This window comes from Cygnus atratus, chromosome 6 (genome assembly GCF_013377495.2).
Source record: "Cygnus atratus isolate AKBS03 ecotype Queensland, Australia chromosome 6, CAtr_DNAZoo_HiC_assembly, whole genome shotgun sequence".
Lineage (NCBI taxonomy): Eukaryota > Metazoa > Chordata > Aves > Anseriformes > Anatidae > Cygnus > Cygnus atratus.
The window spans coordinates 38,194,952-38,208,783 of NC_066367.1; the positions used below are offsets into that span (position 1 = coordinate 38,194,952).

At 38.4% G+C, this 13,832-nt stretch overlaps 1 protein-coding gene across 4 annotated transcripts in view; it reads left to right on the forward strand.

Moving 5' to 3' along the window:
- LYPD6B (LY6/PLAUR domain containing 6B) overlaps positions 1-13,489 on the forward strand; it is a 43,046-nt gene extending 29,557 nt beyond the window's left edge. For 3 of the 4 annotated variants that reach the window (XM_050711620.1, XM_050711618.1, XM_035566078.1), the window contains 8 exons: positions 342-382; positions 1,268-1,648; positions 6,326-6,403; positions 6,551-6,647; positions 7,944-8,097; positions 9,253-9,351; positions 10,184-10,314; positions 11,802-13,489. In XM_050711620.1, coding sequence (XP_050567577.1) covers positions 7,983-8,097; positions 9,253-9,351; positions 10,184-10,314; positions 11,802-11,966 — 510 coding nt within the window. In that variant the 5' untranslated portion in view covers positions 342-382; positions 1,268-1,648; positions 6,326-6,403; positions 6,551-6,647; positions 7,944-7,982 and the 3' untranslated portion in view covers positions 11,967-13,489. The remainder of the gene's footprint in view (positions 1-341; positions 383-1,267; positions 1,649-6,325; positions 6,404-6,550; positions 6,648-7,943; positions 8,098-9,252; positions 9,352-10,183; positions 10,315-11,801) is intronic. The other variant, XM_050711621.1, reaches the window with a different exon arrangement.
- Positions 13,490-13,832: the final 343 nt, after the last annotated feature.

Genomic DNA, 13,832 nt, shown 5'->3' on the forward strand with positions numbered 1-13,832 from the left:
GCAGCAGAAAGCTGGCTGAGGCTGTTCACCTAACAAATTGTGCCAAGTGCTGCCTGGGAGGAATCGCTCTCAGCTACCAGGAATTGGGATTTGCTTCTTGCTGTTTTCAGCCGCCTGGATTAGAGGTGCTGATGGGAAGCAAATGCCGTCTTACGCTAGGTCAGATCGGATGGGTCAGCAATTTATTACGCCTTGTTCGTTTAAAGCATTTCAAAACAAACAAATGGCTCTTAAGCCTTTTATTGAATGAAGCTGTGTAAGGAACTAAAACATACCGTGTTAGTCCTCTGAGGAAAATAAAGCCTTTTTCTCTTGACCCCCTTTCATCTCTTGCTTTGCAGAGTTCGCGTACCCTGGACGTATCTTCCAAGTTAATCTTTAGGTAAGACAAAGCTGTAAAATGTGTGTAGATACGTTCTGTCGTATATGTTAATAATTTTCTAAAAGGCATCACCAAAAGCACTCTCCTCAGTGCCAACCCATCAGCTCACTCTTTGGTGGACACTAATAGGAGTGAAGAGTTCAGGTGGAAGGGGCTGCAGAAACCAGGGTCCCCCCAACAGAAAACCTTGGCTTGGAAGTGGGGTTCTCATCATGTCTTCTCCATTAGTGGTTGTATCTCAAGTAGAAAATACTTATTGACCAAGAAAAAAAATCCTCACCTTCCGTCAAGAAGTATTCAAGCCATATTTGAAGTATCCATTCCTTCGGAGTCTTAACCTTCAAAGAGAAAACCGGGGGGAAATGCACAATTAGAGCTCACCTGCTGAGAACCACATCTGCAAGATGAGATTGTTGTGTCAGCTTGTGTAGGGCAAGGCAGAATAATGGGAATTGCTCAAATACTTGATGGGTTTTCAGCAACTGCAAGTGTCTGCCTTAGTAATGTGGAAGAGTGATGTGGAGGAGAGGGGATTTTGTGCCCAAAACATTTTTCAGAAGTGTTATCAGTGACACTATGATTAATTTTCTGCTCAAAACTAGTTATGTTGCAATGCTGCTCATGTTAGATGTGATGTATGACACTGAGCTGCAGTGCAGCTTTGTAGGCAATACGATTTCAAGCGCGGTGTTTCATATGTTAACCAGATAGCTACTCAATAGTAGATACTGTATTGACTTGACAGTAATCAGAATTTCACTCTTTCCCTAACTCCAGCATGCCTGCAATGCCTGAAAATCAACCCTTTTTGTAGACATAAGCACCATGTAGGCCATGGAAATAAAACTTGGAAAAGATTTCTGGTTGAAATGTTTTTTTTTTCAGTAAGGAGTTGAACGGGCTGTGTGCTGCAAGAGGAGAGGTCCAAGGAGATCAGAAAGTTTACAGTCTCAGGGATTGCATACCACCAGGAAGCTGATATGAACATGAGACAAAGATAGTATCAGACAAGTACCAGCGCTATAAATTTCACACATTAAAGCCTGCCAATATAAACCTGTGGTTGACTCTGCGGCTGTGTGGTTTCTCCAGCTGGAGCGCAGAGCAGTTGGTGCTGCTGTTTTACACAGGTGCAAACCGGTGGTGGAAGGGCACTGCTCACCGTACCCCCACTGCTGAGAAGTGGAGGCAAAATAGTCCCTCTGGCGTTGGGTTATTGCAGAGAAGAGCACCTGAGGTTTTCGTGAGGTGTCCTGCCCTGGGAAGGTAAGGAACGCTGTGCCTGGAGCACGGAGCCTGACGATCAGTGCGATAAAACTACACAGAGTTACTGCACCTTTTCTGCATGTTCTTCAGCTCAGAATTTGTGTAGTATATATGCGATACCAAACCCTTTGTAACCTGGGAAAATGGTGCAACTGAGACTGGAGGAGAGGGCAGGGGACTGACCTTTTTGTCCTCGTTACTCTTCCCAAACAGCTGAAGACCAACAGCAGTGAGGTAATGACCAGGAGTAAAGAAGGGAAGGCTGATGTCAGTGAATCTACCCCGTACATCAGTGCTGGGCTAAAAAAAGCTTTAGGCATTCTTCCCAGGTTTACGAACTCAGCTGGTGCGTAGCTTAAATCTTAGCTTTAAAATACAGCTGAGCGTGAAGCTCGTGAAAAATGGCCTTTGTGATGCAGAAAGTGTCGTACCTTCTTATTTGTCTGCTCCCCCAGCGCCTTCTTAGGTTCAAACAGATTATGCTGAATTTAAGATCTGAAATAGGGCTGCATGTAAACTCTCTTTTCTCCTAGCTAAATATTTTCTGTGCAAATTTTGATTTGAAATTTTAATTTGAAAGGGTGAGTAGCGTTTGTTTCCCACGTGGAAATCAAGTAGGTTCTCGTTTTTACTGCCTAGAATGTTTTATGTCTTACTGTCTAGAAGGGCATCTGTAACTTTTTGACATATGTAATTGTGAATATTGGGCATAGTTTGTGTTAGAAATAGGGTTTCACCTGGAAAAGTGACAAAGCATATCGCTGAGGTTGAATTTAACTTGGTGAAGACCTCCATTTTCCATTTAATACACTACGGTGCTGTACCGAATATTCTGCAAAATTAATATTGTTAAACCGATATTTACAGAAGTGCTCTGAGGAGCTCAGCAAAAAGCCTAAAATGTTAGGTCAGCTTTAGTATCTACTGGTACTTGGGATTCCTGCGGTGCTGGTTATAATAAAACTGCGAGAAAAGCATAATTCTGTTAGTATTTTAAGCTTTGTTAAGGAGAAGGAAGGGGAAGGAGAAATGCAAAAGTGTGTTGTCATAGGTAGGCAAATTGTATGTATACAAGATGGCAGCAGTTTTAAAACAAGTGTAGATCAGTCCTTTCATCTGGTTTTACTGCAAGGAAAGTAAAAGCACGCTTATTCCTGTAATCTCTTTTCTCTAGAGTAGTATTAAGTTCCCATTTCCAGTCTCGCACAGGTGGGAGAGAGAGATTTAAAACCATTTCAGATGTGAGACATAGAAGTTGTCACAAGCTCGAGTGTAAAATGCATAGCTTAACAAAGTGCAGTTGTTTGAGGAAATTCTATATTTGCAGAAGGGAATAGGAAATTTATGTCTCATTAATGGATTTTTAGATAGCATAAATTGCTTTTCAAGGATGATTGAGGATTCTGAATTTTAAAATAAATGTCAGAGCTCAGAACTTGTCTTTGCTGAGCAGTTTTGTCTATAAAAGCAACGATATGTAACATGAATTGTAATGCAGTGTTCATTCCATGGATCTCCTTTGTATGAGCCTAAAAACAAACACATGCTTTATCCTTGCAAATACTTCACTTCAGAGGTATTGCTGAGATTTATCACGTTAATTAGACATCAGTTTTTCAAAACCATTGCTGTTGCCCACATTGTGTCAGTACTCAGACACCTACCGACGTGTCTCGGAATTTGTTTGCATCACAACTTCCCGTGCCAGCATTATACCCCAAGCTAAATGGTGTTGACATTACCAGACCTGTATGTGTTTTATTTATATAAGACCTTAGATAAAGAGCTCTATAATTTTTTGTAATTAACATCAAATTTAATGCCAGGTATGGTGAAGTGTACTGTGGGTGAAGGTAAAGAAGTGGGTTTAAAAATGATCTTGATGGCATAAATTCTATTCTGTCAGTGTTACTAATTGCAGATACGTGTCAGGGTAACACAAAAACTGTTTTCCAGTGTTATTCTGTTCTAATGGTAACGTGCTACAAGGAAAATGGAAACTTCAACTCCTTGGGTAAGGAAAGGTAGAGCTTGCATACCAAACAGTTTTATTTTGCAGATCTGTAATAGTATTTTGGAGCTTTTTAATCTTTTCATTTCATTTTTTTGCCCTTTAAAGAAATTTAAGTGTGCTCTGCCTATTTCCCACAGAAAATTAAGGTTTTCTCTTAGTCTTTCCACCTATTTATTCACTCCCTGAGTTTTGAAATGTAGTAAATGTTAGCTTACAGATCAAATTAAGTGGTCTCTAGAGGAAAACATGAGAGTGGCAGTGTTCCTCTAGGACATGAGGAAGTCAAGGAGTTATTTTTCCCCTTTTAGATAAGTCAGAATGTCAGTTTTACCCTTTCTGACTTGAGGTAGGGAACACCTGATGATGTCAGGTGTTGGTTATAACTTTTGCAGCCCTTACCATACATACCTTTATGCCCATGTATGTCTAACTCCTATGTCCTGAAGTGGTATTTAATAAGCTTTATGTAAGCATTCACAATTATCTAATAGCACCTGAAGATTGCTTACAAAATGACAGGAGGAAGTTTCATTTGCATTGTATATCTGATGTTAAATCTGCTAATCCTCCATCGAGTCTGCCAGGAAAAACAATGTAGACAGACCTGAATTTTATTAAAATCAGAAATCAAGCATACTGCTTCCTACTCTTCCTTTATACACTGCAGAATAAAGTGTCAAACCTTACAGAACACATTGGTCGATTCTGCCATTATCTTCGTGGTTGCAGGTTATTTACAGAGCCTATGTTAACAGCCCGTCCCTCTCAGGTCTTCTTCCCTCACCCCGTGAATGCTGTCTCCACATTTCGTCTTGTTTACATAAGTTAATCTTCCATATAGTGACAGTTTTTTCCTTCATTAACGAGAGTTCCTAATTGTGCCTAATGAACTGTTTGCTCATACTCTGAGATAATGTTATGTGAAAGCAGAGCAGAGATAAGAGGCTGTGGAAAAAAAATAAGCATTTTAAAGATTTTGGATGAGATAAGAAAGCTATTATTTTTTTGCCAATATTTTCCCATTTTATTTGAAAATGGCTTCTGGTGCAGCTGTGTAACTAAGGCTACTTCAAAGGACATCCATTATTTATTGGCCTGGTTAGCAAACAAGGACACCTTTGACTACAGCAAATTGTGAGGTCAATTTACTGTGCCTTCCACCACCTGAAGACTAGCTTTTCTGTATTTATATTCTCTGAAATTTTCCGTTTGGCATGAGCGTCCCTAGGGAAAGCAATAGGAACTTGGGGGAGAGGGCAGGAGGGAGCCTGAGTTTGCAGAAAGCTGGCACAAGTGTGCTTGTGCCTTTTATTTGCTACCCAGGTGCATCAGGTAGGGTTACAGACCAGTCTCCCATAAAGGCCATTTTTTCCTCAATCAAGTAGAAACTGCAGAAAATGTAGTGAAGGGGATAAACTTTGCAACTACTGTGCATTGAAATGATTCAACGCCCTATCTTCCTACAGAGTAAATCTGAAAGAATTAAGCAATAAAGGGGATGAATGTGAGAGTGAATGGCTGTATGGGGTCAGACCAAGCCTCTTGCTGTCCCATTTGGGTGCCAATCATGAGATAGCTATAGGAAGGAATAGAAAAACCTCTATGTAGGGTATGGCTGCAAGGACGTCTTCCACTTCTGTGGAAAAGAAAGCACTGCAAGAGCTGGCTAATTCAGTTGTGCATAACTATGTTTCATATTCTGAGTGTTTGAGACACATTTGGTTTTGGTTCACCACGCGAGGGGTCTCCTCCGTGTGGGAAATGAGGATCCCTTGAGCTAGCCTTTGTGCATCTTTAGATGGTATTTTTTTTCTAAGGCTGGCAGTTTTCATGGCAGGGATAATTTTATAGAAAATATGCTAATGGTGTAGTTGCTTCTAGTACCTATTGCATTTTGTGATTACATCAACTTTAACACCTCAGCTCATCCAGAATGATAGTTGCAGTATTAAAGGGGTTTGGTGCACCACAGCGATTCATTCTCTTGGTTAGAGCATTGAATCCTGATAAAAAATAGGTTAAAGTGGAAGTGTGGGATTGGATAATATGGGGAATTATTGTCTAAAAAGATGTTATCTGTGGAACTTGGAATAGGAATTCTCTGGGACAGTGGAAAAACGTCAAGTCATGATGTACGGGATTGGGTCTCAACAAATGCAAAGCAGCACTAAGAGTAAGTGTACACCTGTAATGTTGGTGAGACAAGTCAAGGGGGTTATAAACCGTCTTCAGTCCTGCAGAATATCACTGTGCAAATGCCCATACTTAACTGGAGAGAACTGTACCTATCTTTTACATTTATTTTTTGATTTTGCAGTGTTGTTAGGGTTTGGGCTGACGTTTTTGTGTTCCTGTTTCAGTAAGGAGTGAACTGTGGGGGACCTGTTTACTACATAGCTTGCTAATAACCTCAGTCTGGAGTCTGACGATCGTCTTTCCTCTTTTACATTACTTTGCTGCTGCTTAGTGCTTCTATTTTGGTCATAGCATGTGTTGAAAGATTTGATAGATATCTCTAGATTATGAAATATATGTTCGTCTGGTCCCACCCAGCTAATTGCCTGAAAAATGTTTTTCCCTTGCAAAAAAAAAAAGTAAATGAAAAGTAAACTTCCTTGTGGAAGGACTCAGTAGTCTCATTGTTTCTCGTTGTCTTTTATAAGAACGGGGTGTCACAGGAAGGAGGCAATCTGTACGTCTATACTACGACAGTGCTCAATGAGCCACAGTGTGTAATTCAGGTACTTCTTTGGGTCTTTTGTTAGAAACCCAGAAATATGGTAGTTTTTGTATCCTTATTTTTAATAAGAATAGGGCAAACAGTAATTAAGCTAATTATTTCCTTCAGGACAGAATTCTGATGATCAATTGCTGTTTGTTTTCCACAGGTTCTTTCTCTTAATTCTGCTCTAGATCCTGGGCTGTAGTCAGAAGAAATCTGGAGCATCCACATAAAATAGCCCTGGAGGTGCACTGTAAGTAGAGGTATGCTGTGACGTTCTTAGTATCTACTGAAATCTATCCATAAAGCCATAATTTAAAAAACAGATCCTAAGCAGGACAGATGAGCTCCCAATGCAAAAAGCTGAACTTTCTGTTGATTGCTTCATAGGCAAAAATCTTTCAAATGATTCCTGTATGCGTCAATTGAAAAACAGGAAAAAGAAGGAAGTCCTTTGATTTCTCTGCCATGTCTTGTCGGTAACATTTTCATTTCAGTGTTGGGAACCATTCAGAGCTTCCTGCATGGCCTAGTGTACGTCGACATAGGCCTGTGCAGGGGGATGCAGAGAGATTTCTGAATGAATTCACCTGGCACCACAAAGCAACGTCTCAGGTTTAGCGGGAGCCTCCTCTCAAGCTTGTTTATCCTGCTAGGAATTTGCATGGGCTGAGTGCCATTTAATAAGATTCTACTTTCTAATATCTGAACTAGGTCCAGTATCACTACATTTCGCCATGCAAACATGTCTGTCTGTGTGTGTGTGTATACATCTAAATATAAAACTGACCAAAAATGTAATGGGATAGTTCTTCTTTGTAAAACCTTGCCAAAGAACAAAGAGGGCCCAAAGAAATGCACAAAGCACACCCAAAATGTTTGTCTCATCTCCTTGAATGTTCTATTTGCAGTTCTCCAAAATGCCTGTATCATCACTAAGCATCTTGCTTGACATTTCCTTGGTGTGCAAAAGGAATAAATCTAATTTACACTCGTGATCTTTAATGCCATGCCACTGATAAACGCGCTTAGAATTAATTCAGTTGGTGTCACTTAACTGAAGTCAACAGACATACACTGATCTATTTCACTTAAGGAATTGGATCAGTTAAATCTTGGGTTCTAGGCTGTTTGTATTCAAAAAATATATATATATATTCCCACAATCTGCATTTTGCTTTGTTTAATGGTGTTTAATTCTGTCTGATTCAAGTAGGATATAAAGGATCTCTGTCTTGATGTTGATTTTTAGGAATGCTTACAAGGCATCTGTTTATGAGACTGACATTGCTTAGAAGGACACAGATTAAAGAAATAATATTCTTAAATTTGTGGAAACTTAACTACTTTGTACAGCATCTTGGCCAGCAGAAGGCAGTAACTGCTCAGCTTTGAATTGTTCATCACTGTTAATGAGGTAGCTTGCATTAGCCATCTTCCCAGTAATGATTTGTGGACTGATTTCTCAAGGTTCCAGACTTGGTTCGTAGGAAGTTTGTTGTTAATGTGCTCAGTTGATTATGATTCCCCCTAAACGACGTGTTCCCTTTCTTTCCTAGGCCTACGAGTTTTACTTTTCATGTACAACAGTATTCAGCATGTTGTTATTCCGTCACATGCTGGTTGGAGCTTTTCTTCCATTCTTCATCCTTTCAGGGAACTGGGTTTCAGCAAAGAACATCAACTTCTACAATGTGAGGCCTCCACTAGACCGTAAGTAGACAGTTATGCTTTTCTTCTGTGTGCAATTGTAGCTTAACGTTTTAGTTGCCATATTCTTTCAATCCTTTGTTTCTTATGGGTTTTTCTTCTTCAGACATGAAACACTAGATATTTAAAATAAAAATATAGCTTTTTAATCTGTAGCAGTTTATTTTATTTCCAAGATTTTATGTTGACTGAATGAAAACAAACTGTTGCATGCATTGCTAAACTAAAGAATGCACCAGAGCAATAGTTTTCACATTTTAAATGCTTTTGTTATACTTTCCTATCTCTGAAATGACTTCCTACAGAAAACATTATGCAATGGATTTCTTCTAAATAATACAGAACAGGTGTCTTTGTCCTTTATCTTGTTGGGGTTTTTGTAAGGGAAAGAATAGGTAGGCAGTCTGCAATTAATTCAAGCTGAAAGTAATTAAAAACCTTGTGAGACCTGTGAAGCCAGTTGTCACTAATAGCATCATATTTTTGCCTCTTATCTAACATCAGAAGTATTCCCTATGCCTTCACTTAAGGGAGAAAACTTTCTTGATATAGATCTAAAACACTCTGGACAGCTAGATACATTAGGTACATATGTGCATGTAGGAAACCGTGCATGTCAAGTTCATTTGTATATGTATGTCATGTAAATAAGCTTTTAAAGTAGTCTTCTTGATCCCTTTGTCAAAGGGAATGAAATTTCCAAAGCTGGAGATCAAAATCTGAAGCTGTTTTTGAAGATGTAGTTTTTTCATCAAAAGAATTTAAAGCCATTTCAATGTAGATCGAGTTTGTGTGTCTGTACAAACATACATGCAGATGTGTTATTGCATACATACACATAAGATGCTCCCTCTTTCCTGCTTTTCCCACCAGTGTTTAAATGGTGTTCTTGACTGTGAGAGAATGAAAAGAGGAGGAGGCATTTTAATGATCAGGCATAGCAAAAACAGTTAAAGATACGGCAGCTTTCAACAAAACTTGTTGCATAGGTTTTATTTATCTAGCAGTGATGAATATGTAGGTGATTGTGGCCATTAAAAATATGTACATGCATGTAATATGTCTGTGTGTGTGTGCAAGCACTTACAATACTATTTTAAATATTTGTTTTGTTTTTGTTTTAACTTGCAAACTTACTGTATTTTAATACTTTCAAAGCCACTCCATTTCCAAACAGTTTTAAGTGCTTTACCTGCGATAATGCGGTGGACAACTACAACTGTAACAGATGGGCTGAAGATAGATGGTGTCCTGAAAGTAAGTGTTTCTGCACGAAGGAGATTCTCCATGATAGTTAAATCTGTTTCTCCCTGCCTCAGCCGTCTTGTAGAAGTCTAACTGAAAAGGATTAACATACCAACACAGTGATGCCCTCACTTAGGTTATTAGTAATAATGAGTCATATGATTTTTGCTGAGGGGAATATTCTGACCGTTTCAGAGTGCAAAGCAACAGTGCAAATATTATTTTTTATATATATATATATATATGTATGTATATGTATATAGATATATATTACCATGTGCTTTCTAGGAATTAATTTTAAGGATGTTATTAAAAAACTTAAGAATTGCCTTCCTGGCCTTATCTCCTTCCTTTTGGATTCCATCCCAAGACATGATTGTCACTGTAGGCTTGCTTGTGATAAGCAAGACCTGAATGTCTAGGGATCATACCTGCATGAGGGAATGATGGATACTTAGAAAAGAATGGAAATATGTTTCCTCATTTTTCTTCGCAGTGCTATTCATAGTAACAGTGGGAAAGGGGAAGAAATGAACTATTGGAATGAGGAAGCATGTCTGAAACAAAGAAAAAAAAAGTAGAGAAAGGAAGATAAATGTGTAGATTACAGTGCTAATTAAGTGATAGCAGCCTTTCTGGAGATTTGAAGGATCAGTTAAGCTTAAGATTTCATCAGTAATCAATTTCTTGCAAAATGGTGTTTTGATCAAGTTGAAAAATGGCTTTAGACAACCCAAATACATCATTTTTTTGGGTAACATTTTGCTAAACCATGTGAAGATTTTTAACCCTGTAAAGGAATGCATACTGTATGAAAATAAACATTTTAAAATTTATTTTGTAGGTACTCAGTACTGTCTGACAGTTCATCTCTTCACAGACCATGGGAAGAGTACATCAGTCACCAAAAAATGTGCTACTGGAGAGGAGTGCCATTTTGTAGGCTGCCATCATCACAGAGAAAGCGGTCACACAGTAAGCACTACTCTTTCTGTAGTAGCAGCACATAGGTTTTGAGGTTTCCATTTCAGTACTTGTTTTTTACTCTGAGCCGAAGATGATGTGCCAAGATCTCTAGTACTTAACAACAGAAATTAAATGTTACTACCTGAAGCATAACTACCCCCTCCTTCCTCTTTTCCTCTTTGTGAGTGACGGCATATAATAACCACTTCTAGAAAAGCACCTGAGCTTTCTGGTGCATTGCTAGTTTGCATCCGATGTGTGCACCTTGGTTTCTGAGTTCTGAGTAAGGCACCCAACGAGGCTATGCAGCCTGCGTTGATGTACCTGTGATGCTGCCGGTGTTCAGAATTTTTAGAAGTAAATCTGCCCCCCTATCTGATGGTCTTCCTGCTAAAATACTGGGATTCACATTCCATATTGGTTGTCTCCACAAGCCTGCTTGTAGGAACAGTGGAGTTTCCTTTTGTGCAGTGGCTCTGAAAAGACTTTGGTGGCTCTGGACAGTCATGCTTGGCTATCCTTAATCAGAGAATTAATTTCCACAGTGGTAAGTCATCAAAAATAGAGTAAGACTAGCAAGAGGCTTGGAACATACTCTGTTTTGTTCTGCAGCCATGCCAAAAAAGAACTCCTGTGCTAAAGGAAAATACAAGATACAAAGAGCTATGGCAAATAAACTGTGAAAGACAGAAGCCAAATGCTTTGTGAGATTTATCAGAAGAATAATTTCCAAATGGGAGCCCATAAAGTACTATAAAGAAAACTCTAATTTGTTACGTAAGATCGATGGCAGAAATCTAAAAGAGTTAGAGTGATTTTCTGTAGCATAAAACCTGCTGAAATTATAAAAGAAAAAAATTCCTATTTACAGACCTATTAAACCAATAGGTTATTGGAAAATTTTCTTGAAAAACAAGGCACTATCACTAGGCTGACACCATCCTGGTGCCATCACTATGATTATGGATTGTAACATGGGTGCCTTATTTTTGTAAGGGAGGTTGCAGTCTTGAGTCTTCCTGCTACTACTGTATTCCTTATCTCACTTCATAGAGCTCTTGGTTTGTCCAGTTTTCTTCTTGCCTTGAGAGACTTTCAGTGGCGCTGGCATGATCTGAAAAAAAAACCAAACATATTTTGATAAGTGTATATATTTTGATAATCTTTTACTTAGAATTTCTCACAACTGTGGAAATATGTGCAAGCTCCTTTTTCTTGAGTCATTTTAGATTTTTTTTTTATTTTAATTGTAATATGTACTGCTAAAATATTTTGGTGATAGTCTAACCTTTTGTATGTTTTTGCAAAGGAACTATATATCATAAAGTAGTTATTGAATTTTATGCAGATTTGAGATAGTTTTTAAATATCAGTGTTTTTCTAAAATCTTTGGATAGGAGTTATTTTTAACATGAAAGATTTCAGACACCAAAGACGAAGCAGACAGCATCCATGCCGAATTGCCCCATGTCCAGTGATCTCCTTTTTCTCAACAGGAATGTGTTTCTTGCTGTGAAGGCATGATTTGCAACGTAGAAATACCAACCAATCACACAAATGCAGTATTTGCTGTCTTGCATGCGCGGAGAACGTCGGATGGCAGCAGGTGGACAGTCAACATCGCAGTGCTTGTGTCAGTCGTGATGATTGCCTTGTCATGATGCAGCATCCTCCTGTACGTGTGCTCGAGAGGGTTTGCCTTTTTGTGGGCTGGCAGAAATGGTAAGAAGATCCATTATGTGCCAGGAGAAACCACTGATACTTCTCAACTACGTAAAATGTAAGAGGACAGTGGGAAGACACGTGTGCGTCGTGATGTCCTTGGATATTTTAATGAAGATACTTCAAATGGTCTGCAGTATTTAAAAAAACAAACACAAAAAAAAAGAAAACCACAACCAACATCAAACCCACTGGTGACTAGGCAGTGGGGTGAAATCAAGTTATTATAATTCACTATTTTATGATGAAAATGCACATGCGGTTGGTGTGTTTCTTGAACAGAGAGAAGTGTTTGTGACAATCCCTTTCCTTGGTGAGATAAAAGAGAACTCTCAATGGACTGTGTGCAAATCTGTATCTTAATGGGAACTGGTTTTAAACTTTTCACTGTGCATAAATAACATGGACTGTCTTGTCTTGATCCACAGGTGTGTGTAAGCTTATTTTTGGCTACAGTTTTCAGAGAAAACATACTACACGAGAATTTTTTCTATTTTGACCAGAGCTATAATTTCTATGGGAAGAAATGCAAAATAATAGTTTATATCTCTCTTCTATACAATGGCTCACACTTGAATTATAAAACAATGTGAAATTGTGTAGAGTTTCTGTTCCCAAATTATGAGGTAGTTGAGCACCTAAAATGTAATTTTCATGGTCCCTCAATGGGATTATTTTCTTGCAGTAGAGGCCCACCTACCTCAACTGCTCACCTCAGCTTTTGAATCCTTGTCTTTGTTCTATTAATGCAGCAATAATACCATGAATTTCAAATTGCAGCTATGGTCAAGCAACAACTTCATCATAAAAATTGTAAGTGGGCACTTGGTATAAGTAAGGAGAAGACTCTGCTATGTTTGGTCTCTGTTTGCCGAAGATCCTCCCAGAAATGCTGTTTTCCGTGCTGGATCAACTGGTAAGAAGTCAGCACTGGATACCCCAGGCCTCTGGACATCCCTTTTATCTAGCTTTGCCATCCACATTTGAAAAGTTTGGGCCAAGATTCTGTTTTTCATTATGATATTGCAGTGTTTAATGTGGCTTATTTGCGTAGCTTGGCTATTTGAATCCTAATCATTTAGATGACTGTTCATCGGTTGGATAAATGGCTGCAAAGATGACAAATAACAGAGTTTAGGTTACAGTTGGATGAACTAAACCCTTAATGCTCTACCTTATGTTCTTATGTTCTTTGCACTGCAAACTTGCTATCATACAGACCAGCAGGTACAGATTTTAGATGATTTCTCTGTGTGGTTTTATACAATCCTAAATCCTAACACATTTTGGCTGCTAATTGTGTTTCTTCCAACTCCCCACCATTTTCACAAACTTTTTCTGACAACCCTAATGTACTGCAGCACAATTAAGGTTTGACCTAACAAGGTTGAAAAATGCATTTCAGCTTTCTTTTTGTAAATAAAATTGTTATTCATTTATGACTATACCAGTATGGTTATTCTGATCTTTTCTAATGGCTTTTTTCTCATCTTAAATGAGATGGTTAAAATTACAATAAACCGTTGAAGCATTTTTCAGAGAGGAGGGATCATAAAAACCTAGTTTTACAAAGAAATGCAAAATTGATCTCCAAAAAATTCAAGTAAATTCAAGTAACCCTAGGAACTGGGATTTTTAAACATAAATATTGGCTTACCTATTAGCTCTTCTAAGTCACAAAATCTGTCTAAGCTAGCAATTGAAAAAACAGTTTTTGTAATGTTTTCTGTTTTCTGTATGTTGTAAAATGGCAACACTTTTTAGACTATAAATATGTTTAAAAATCAGTCTGTGATTGTTGACAG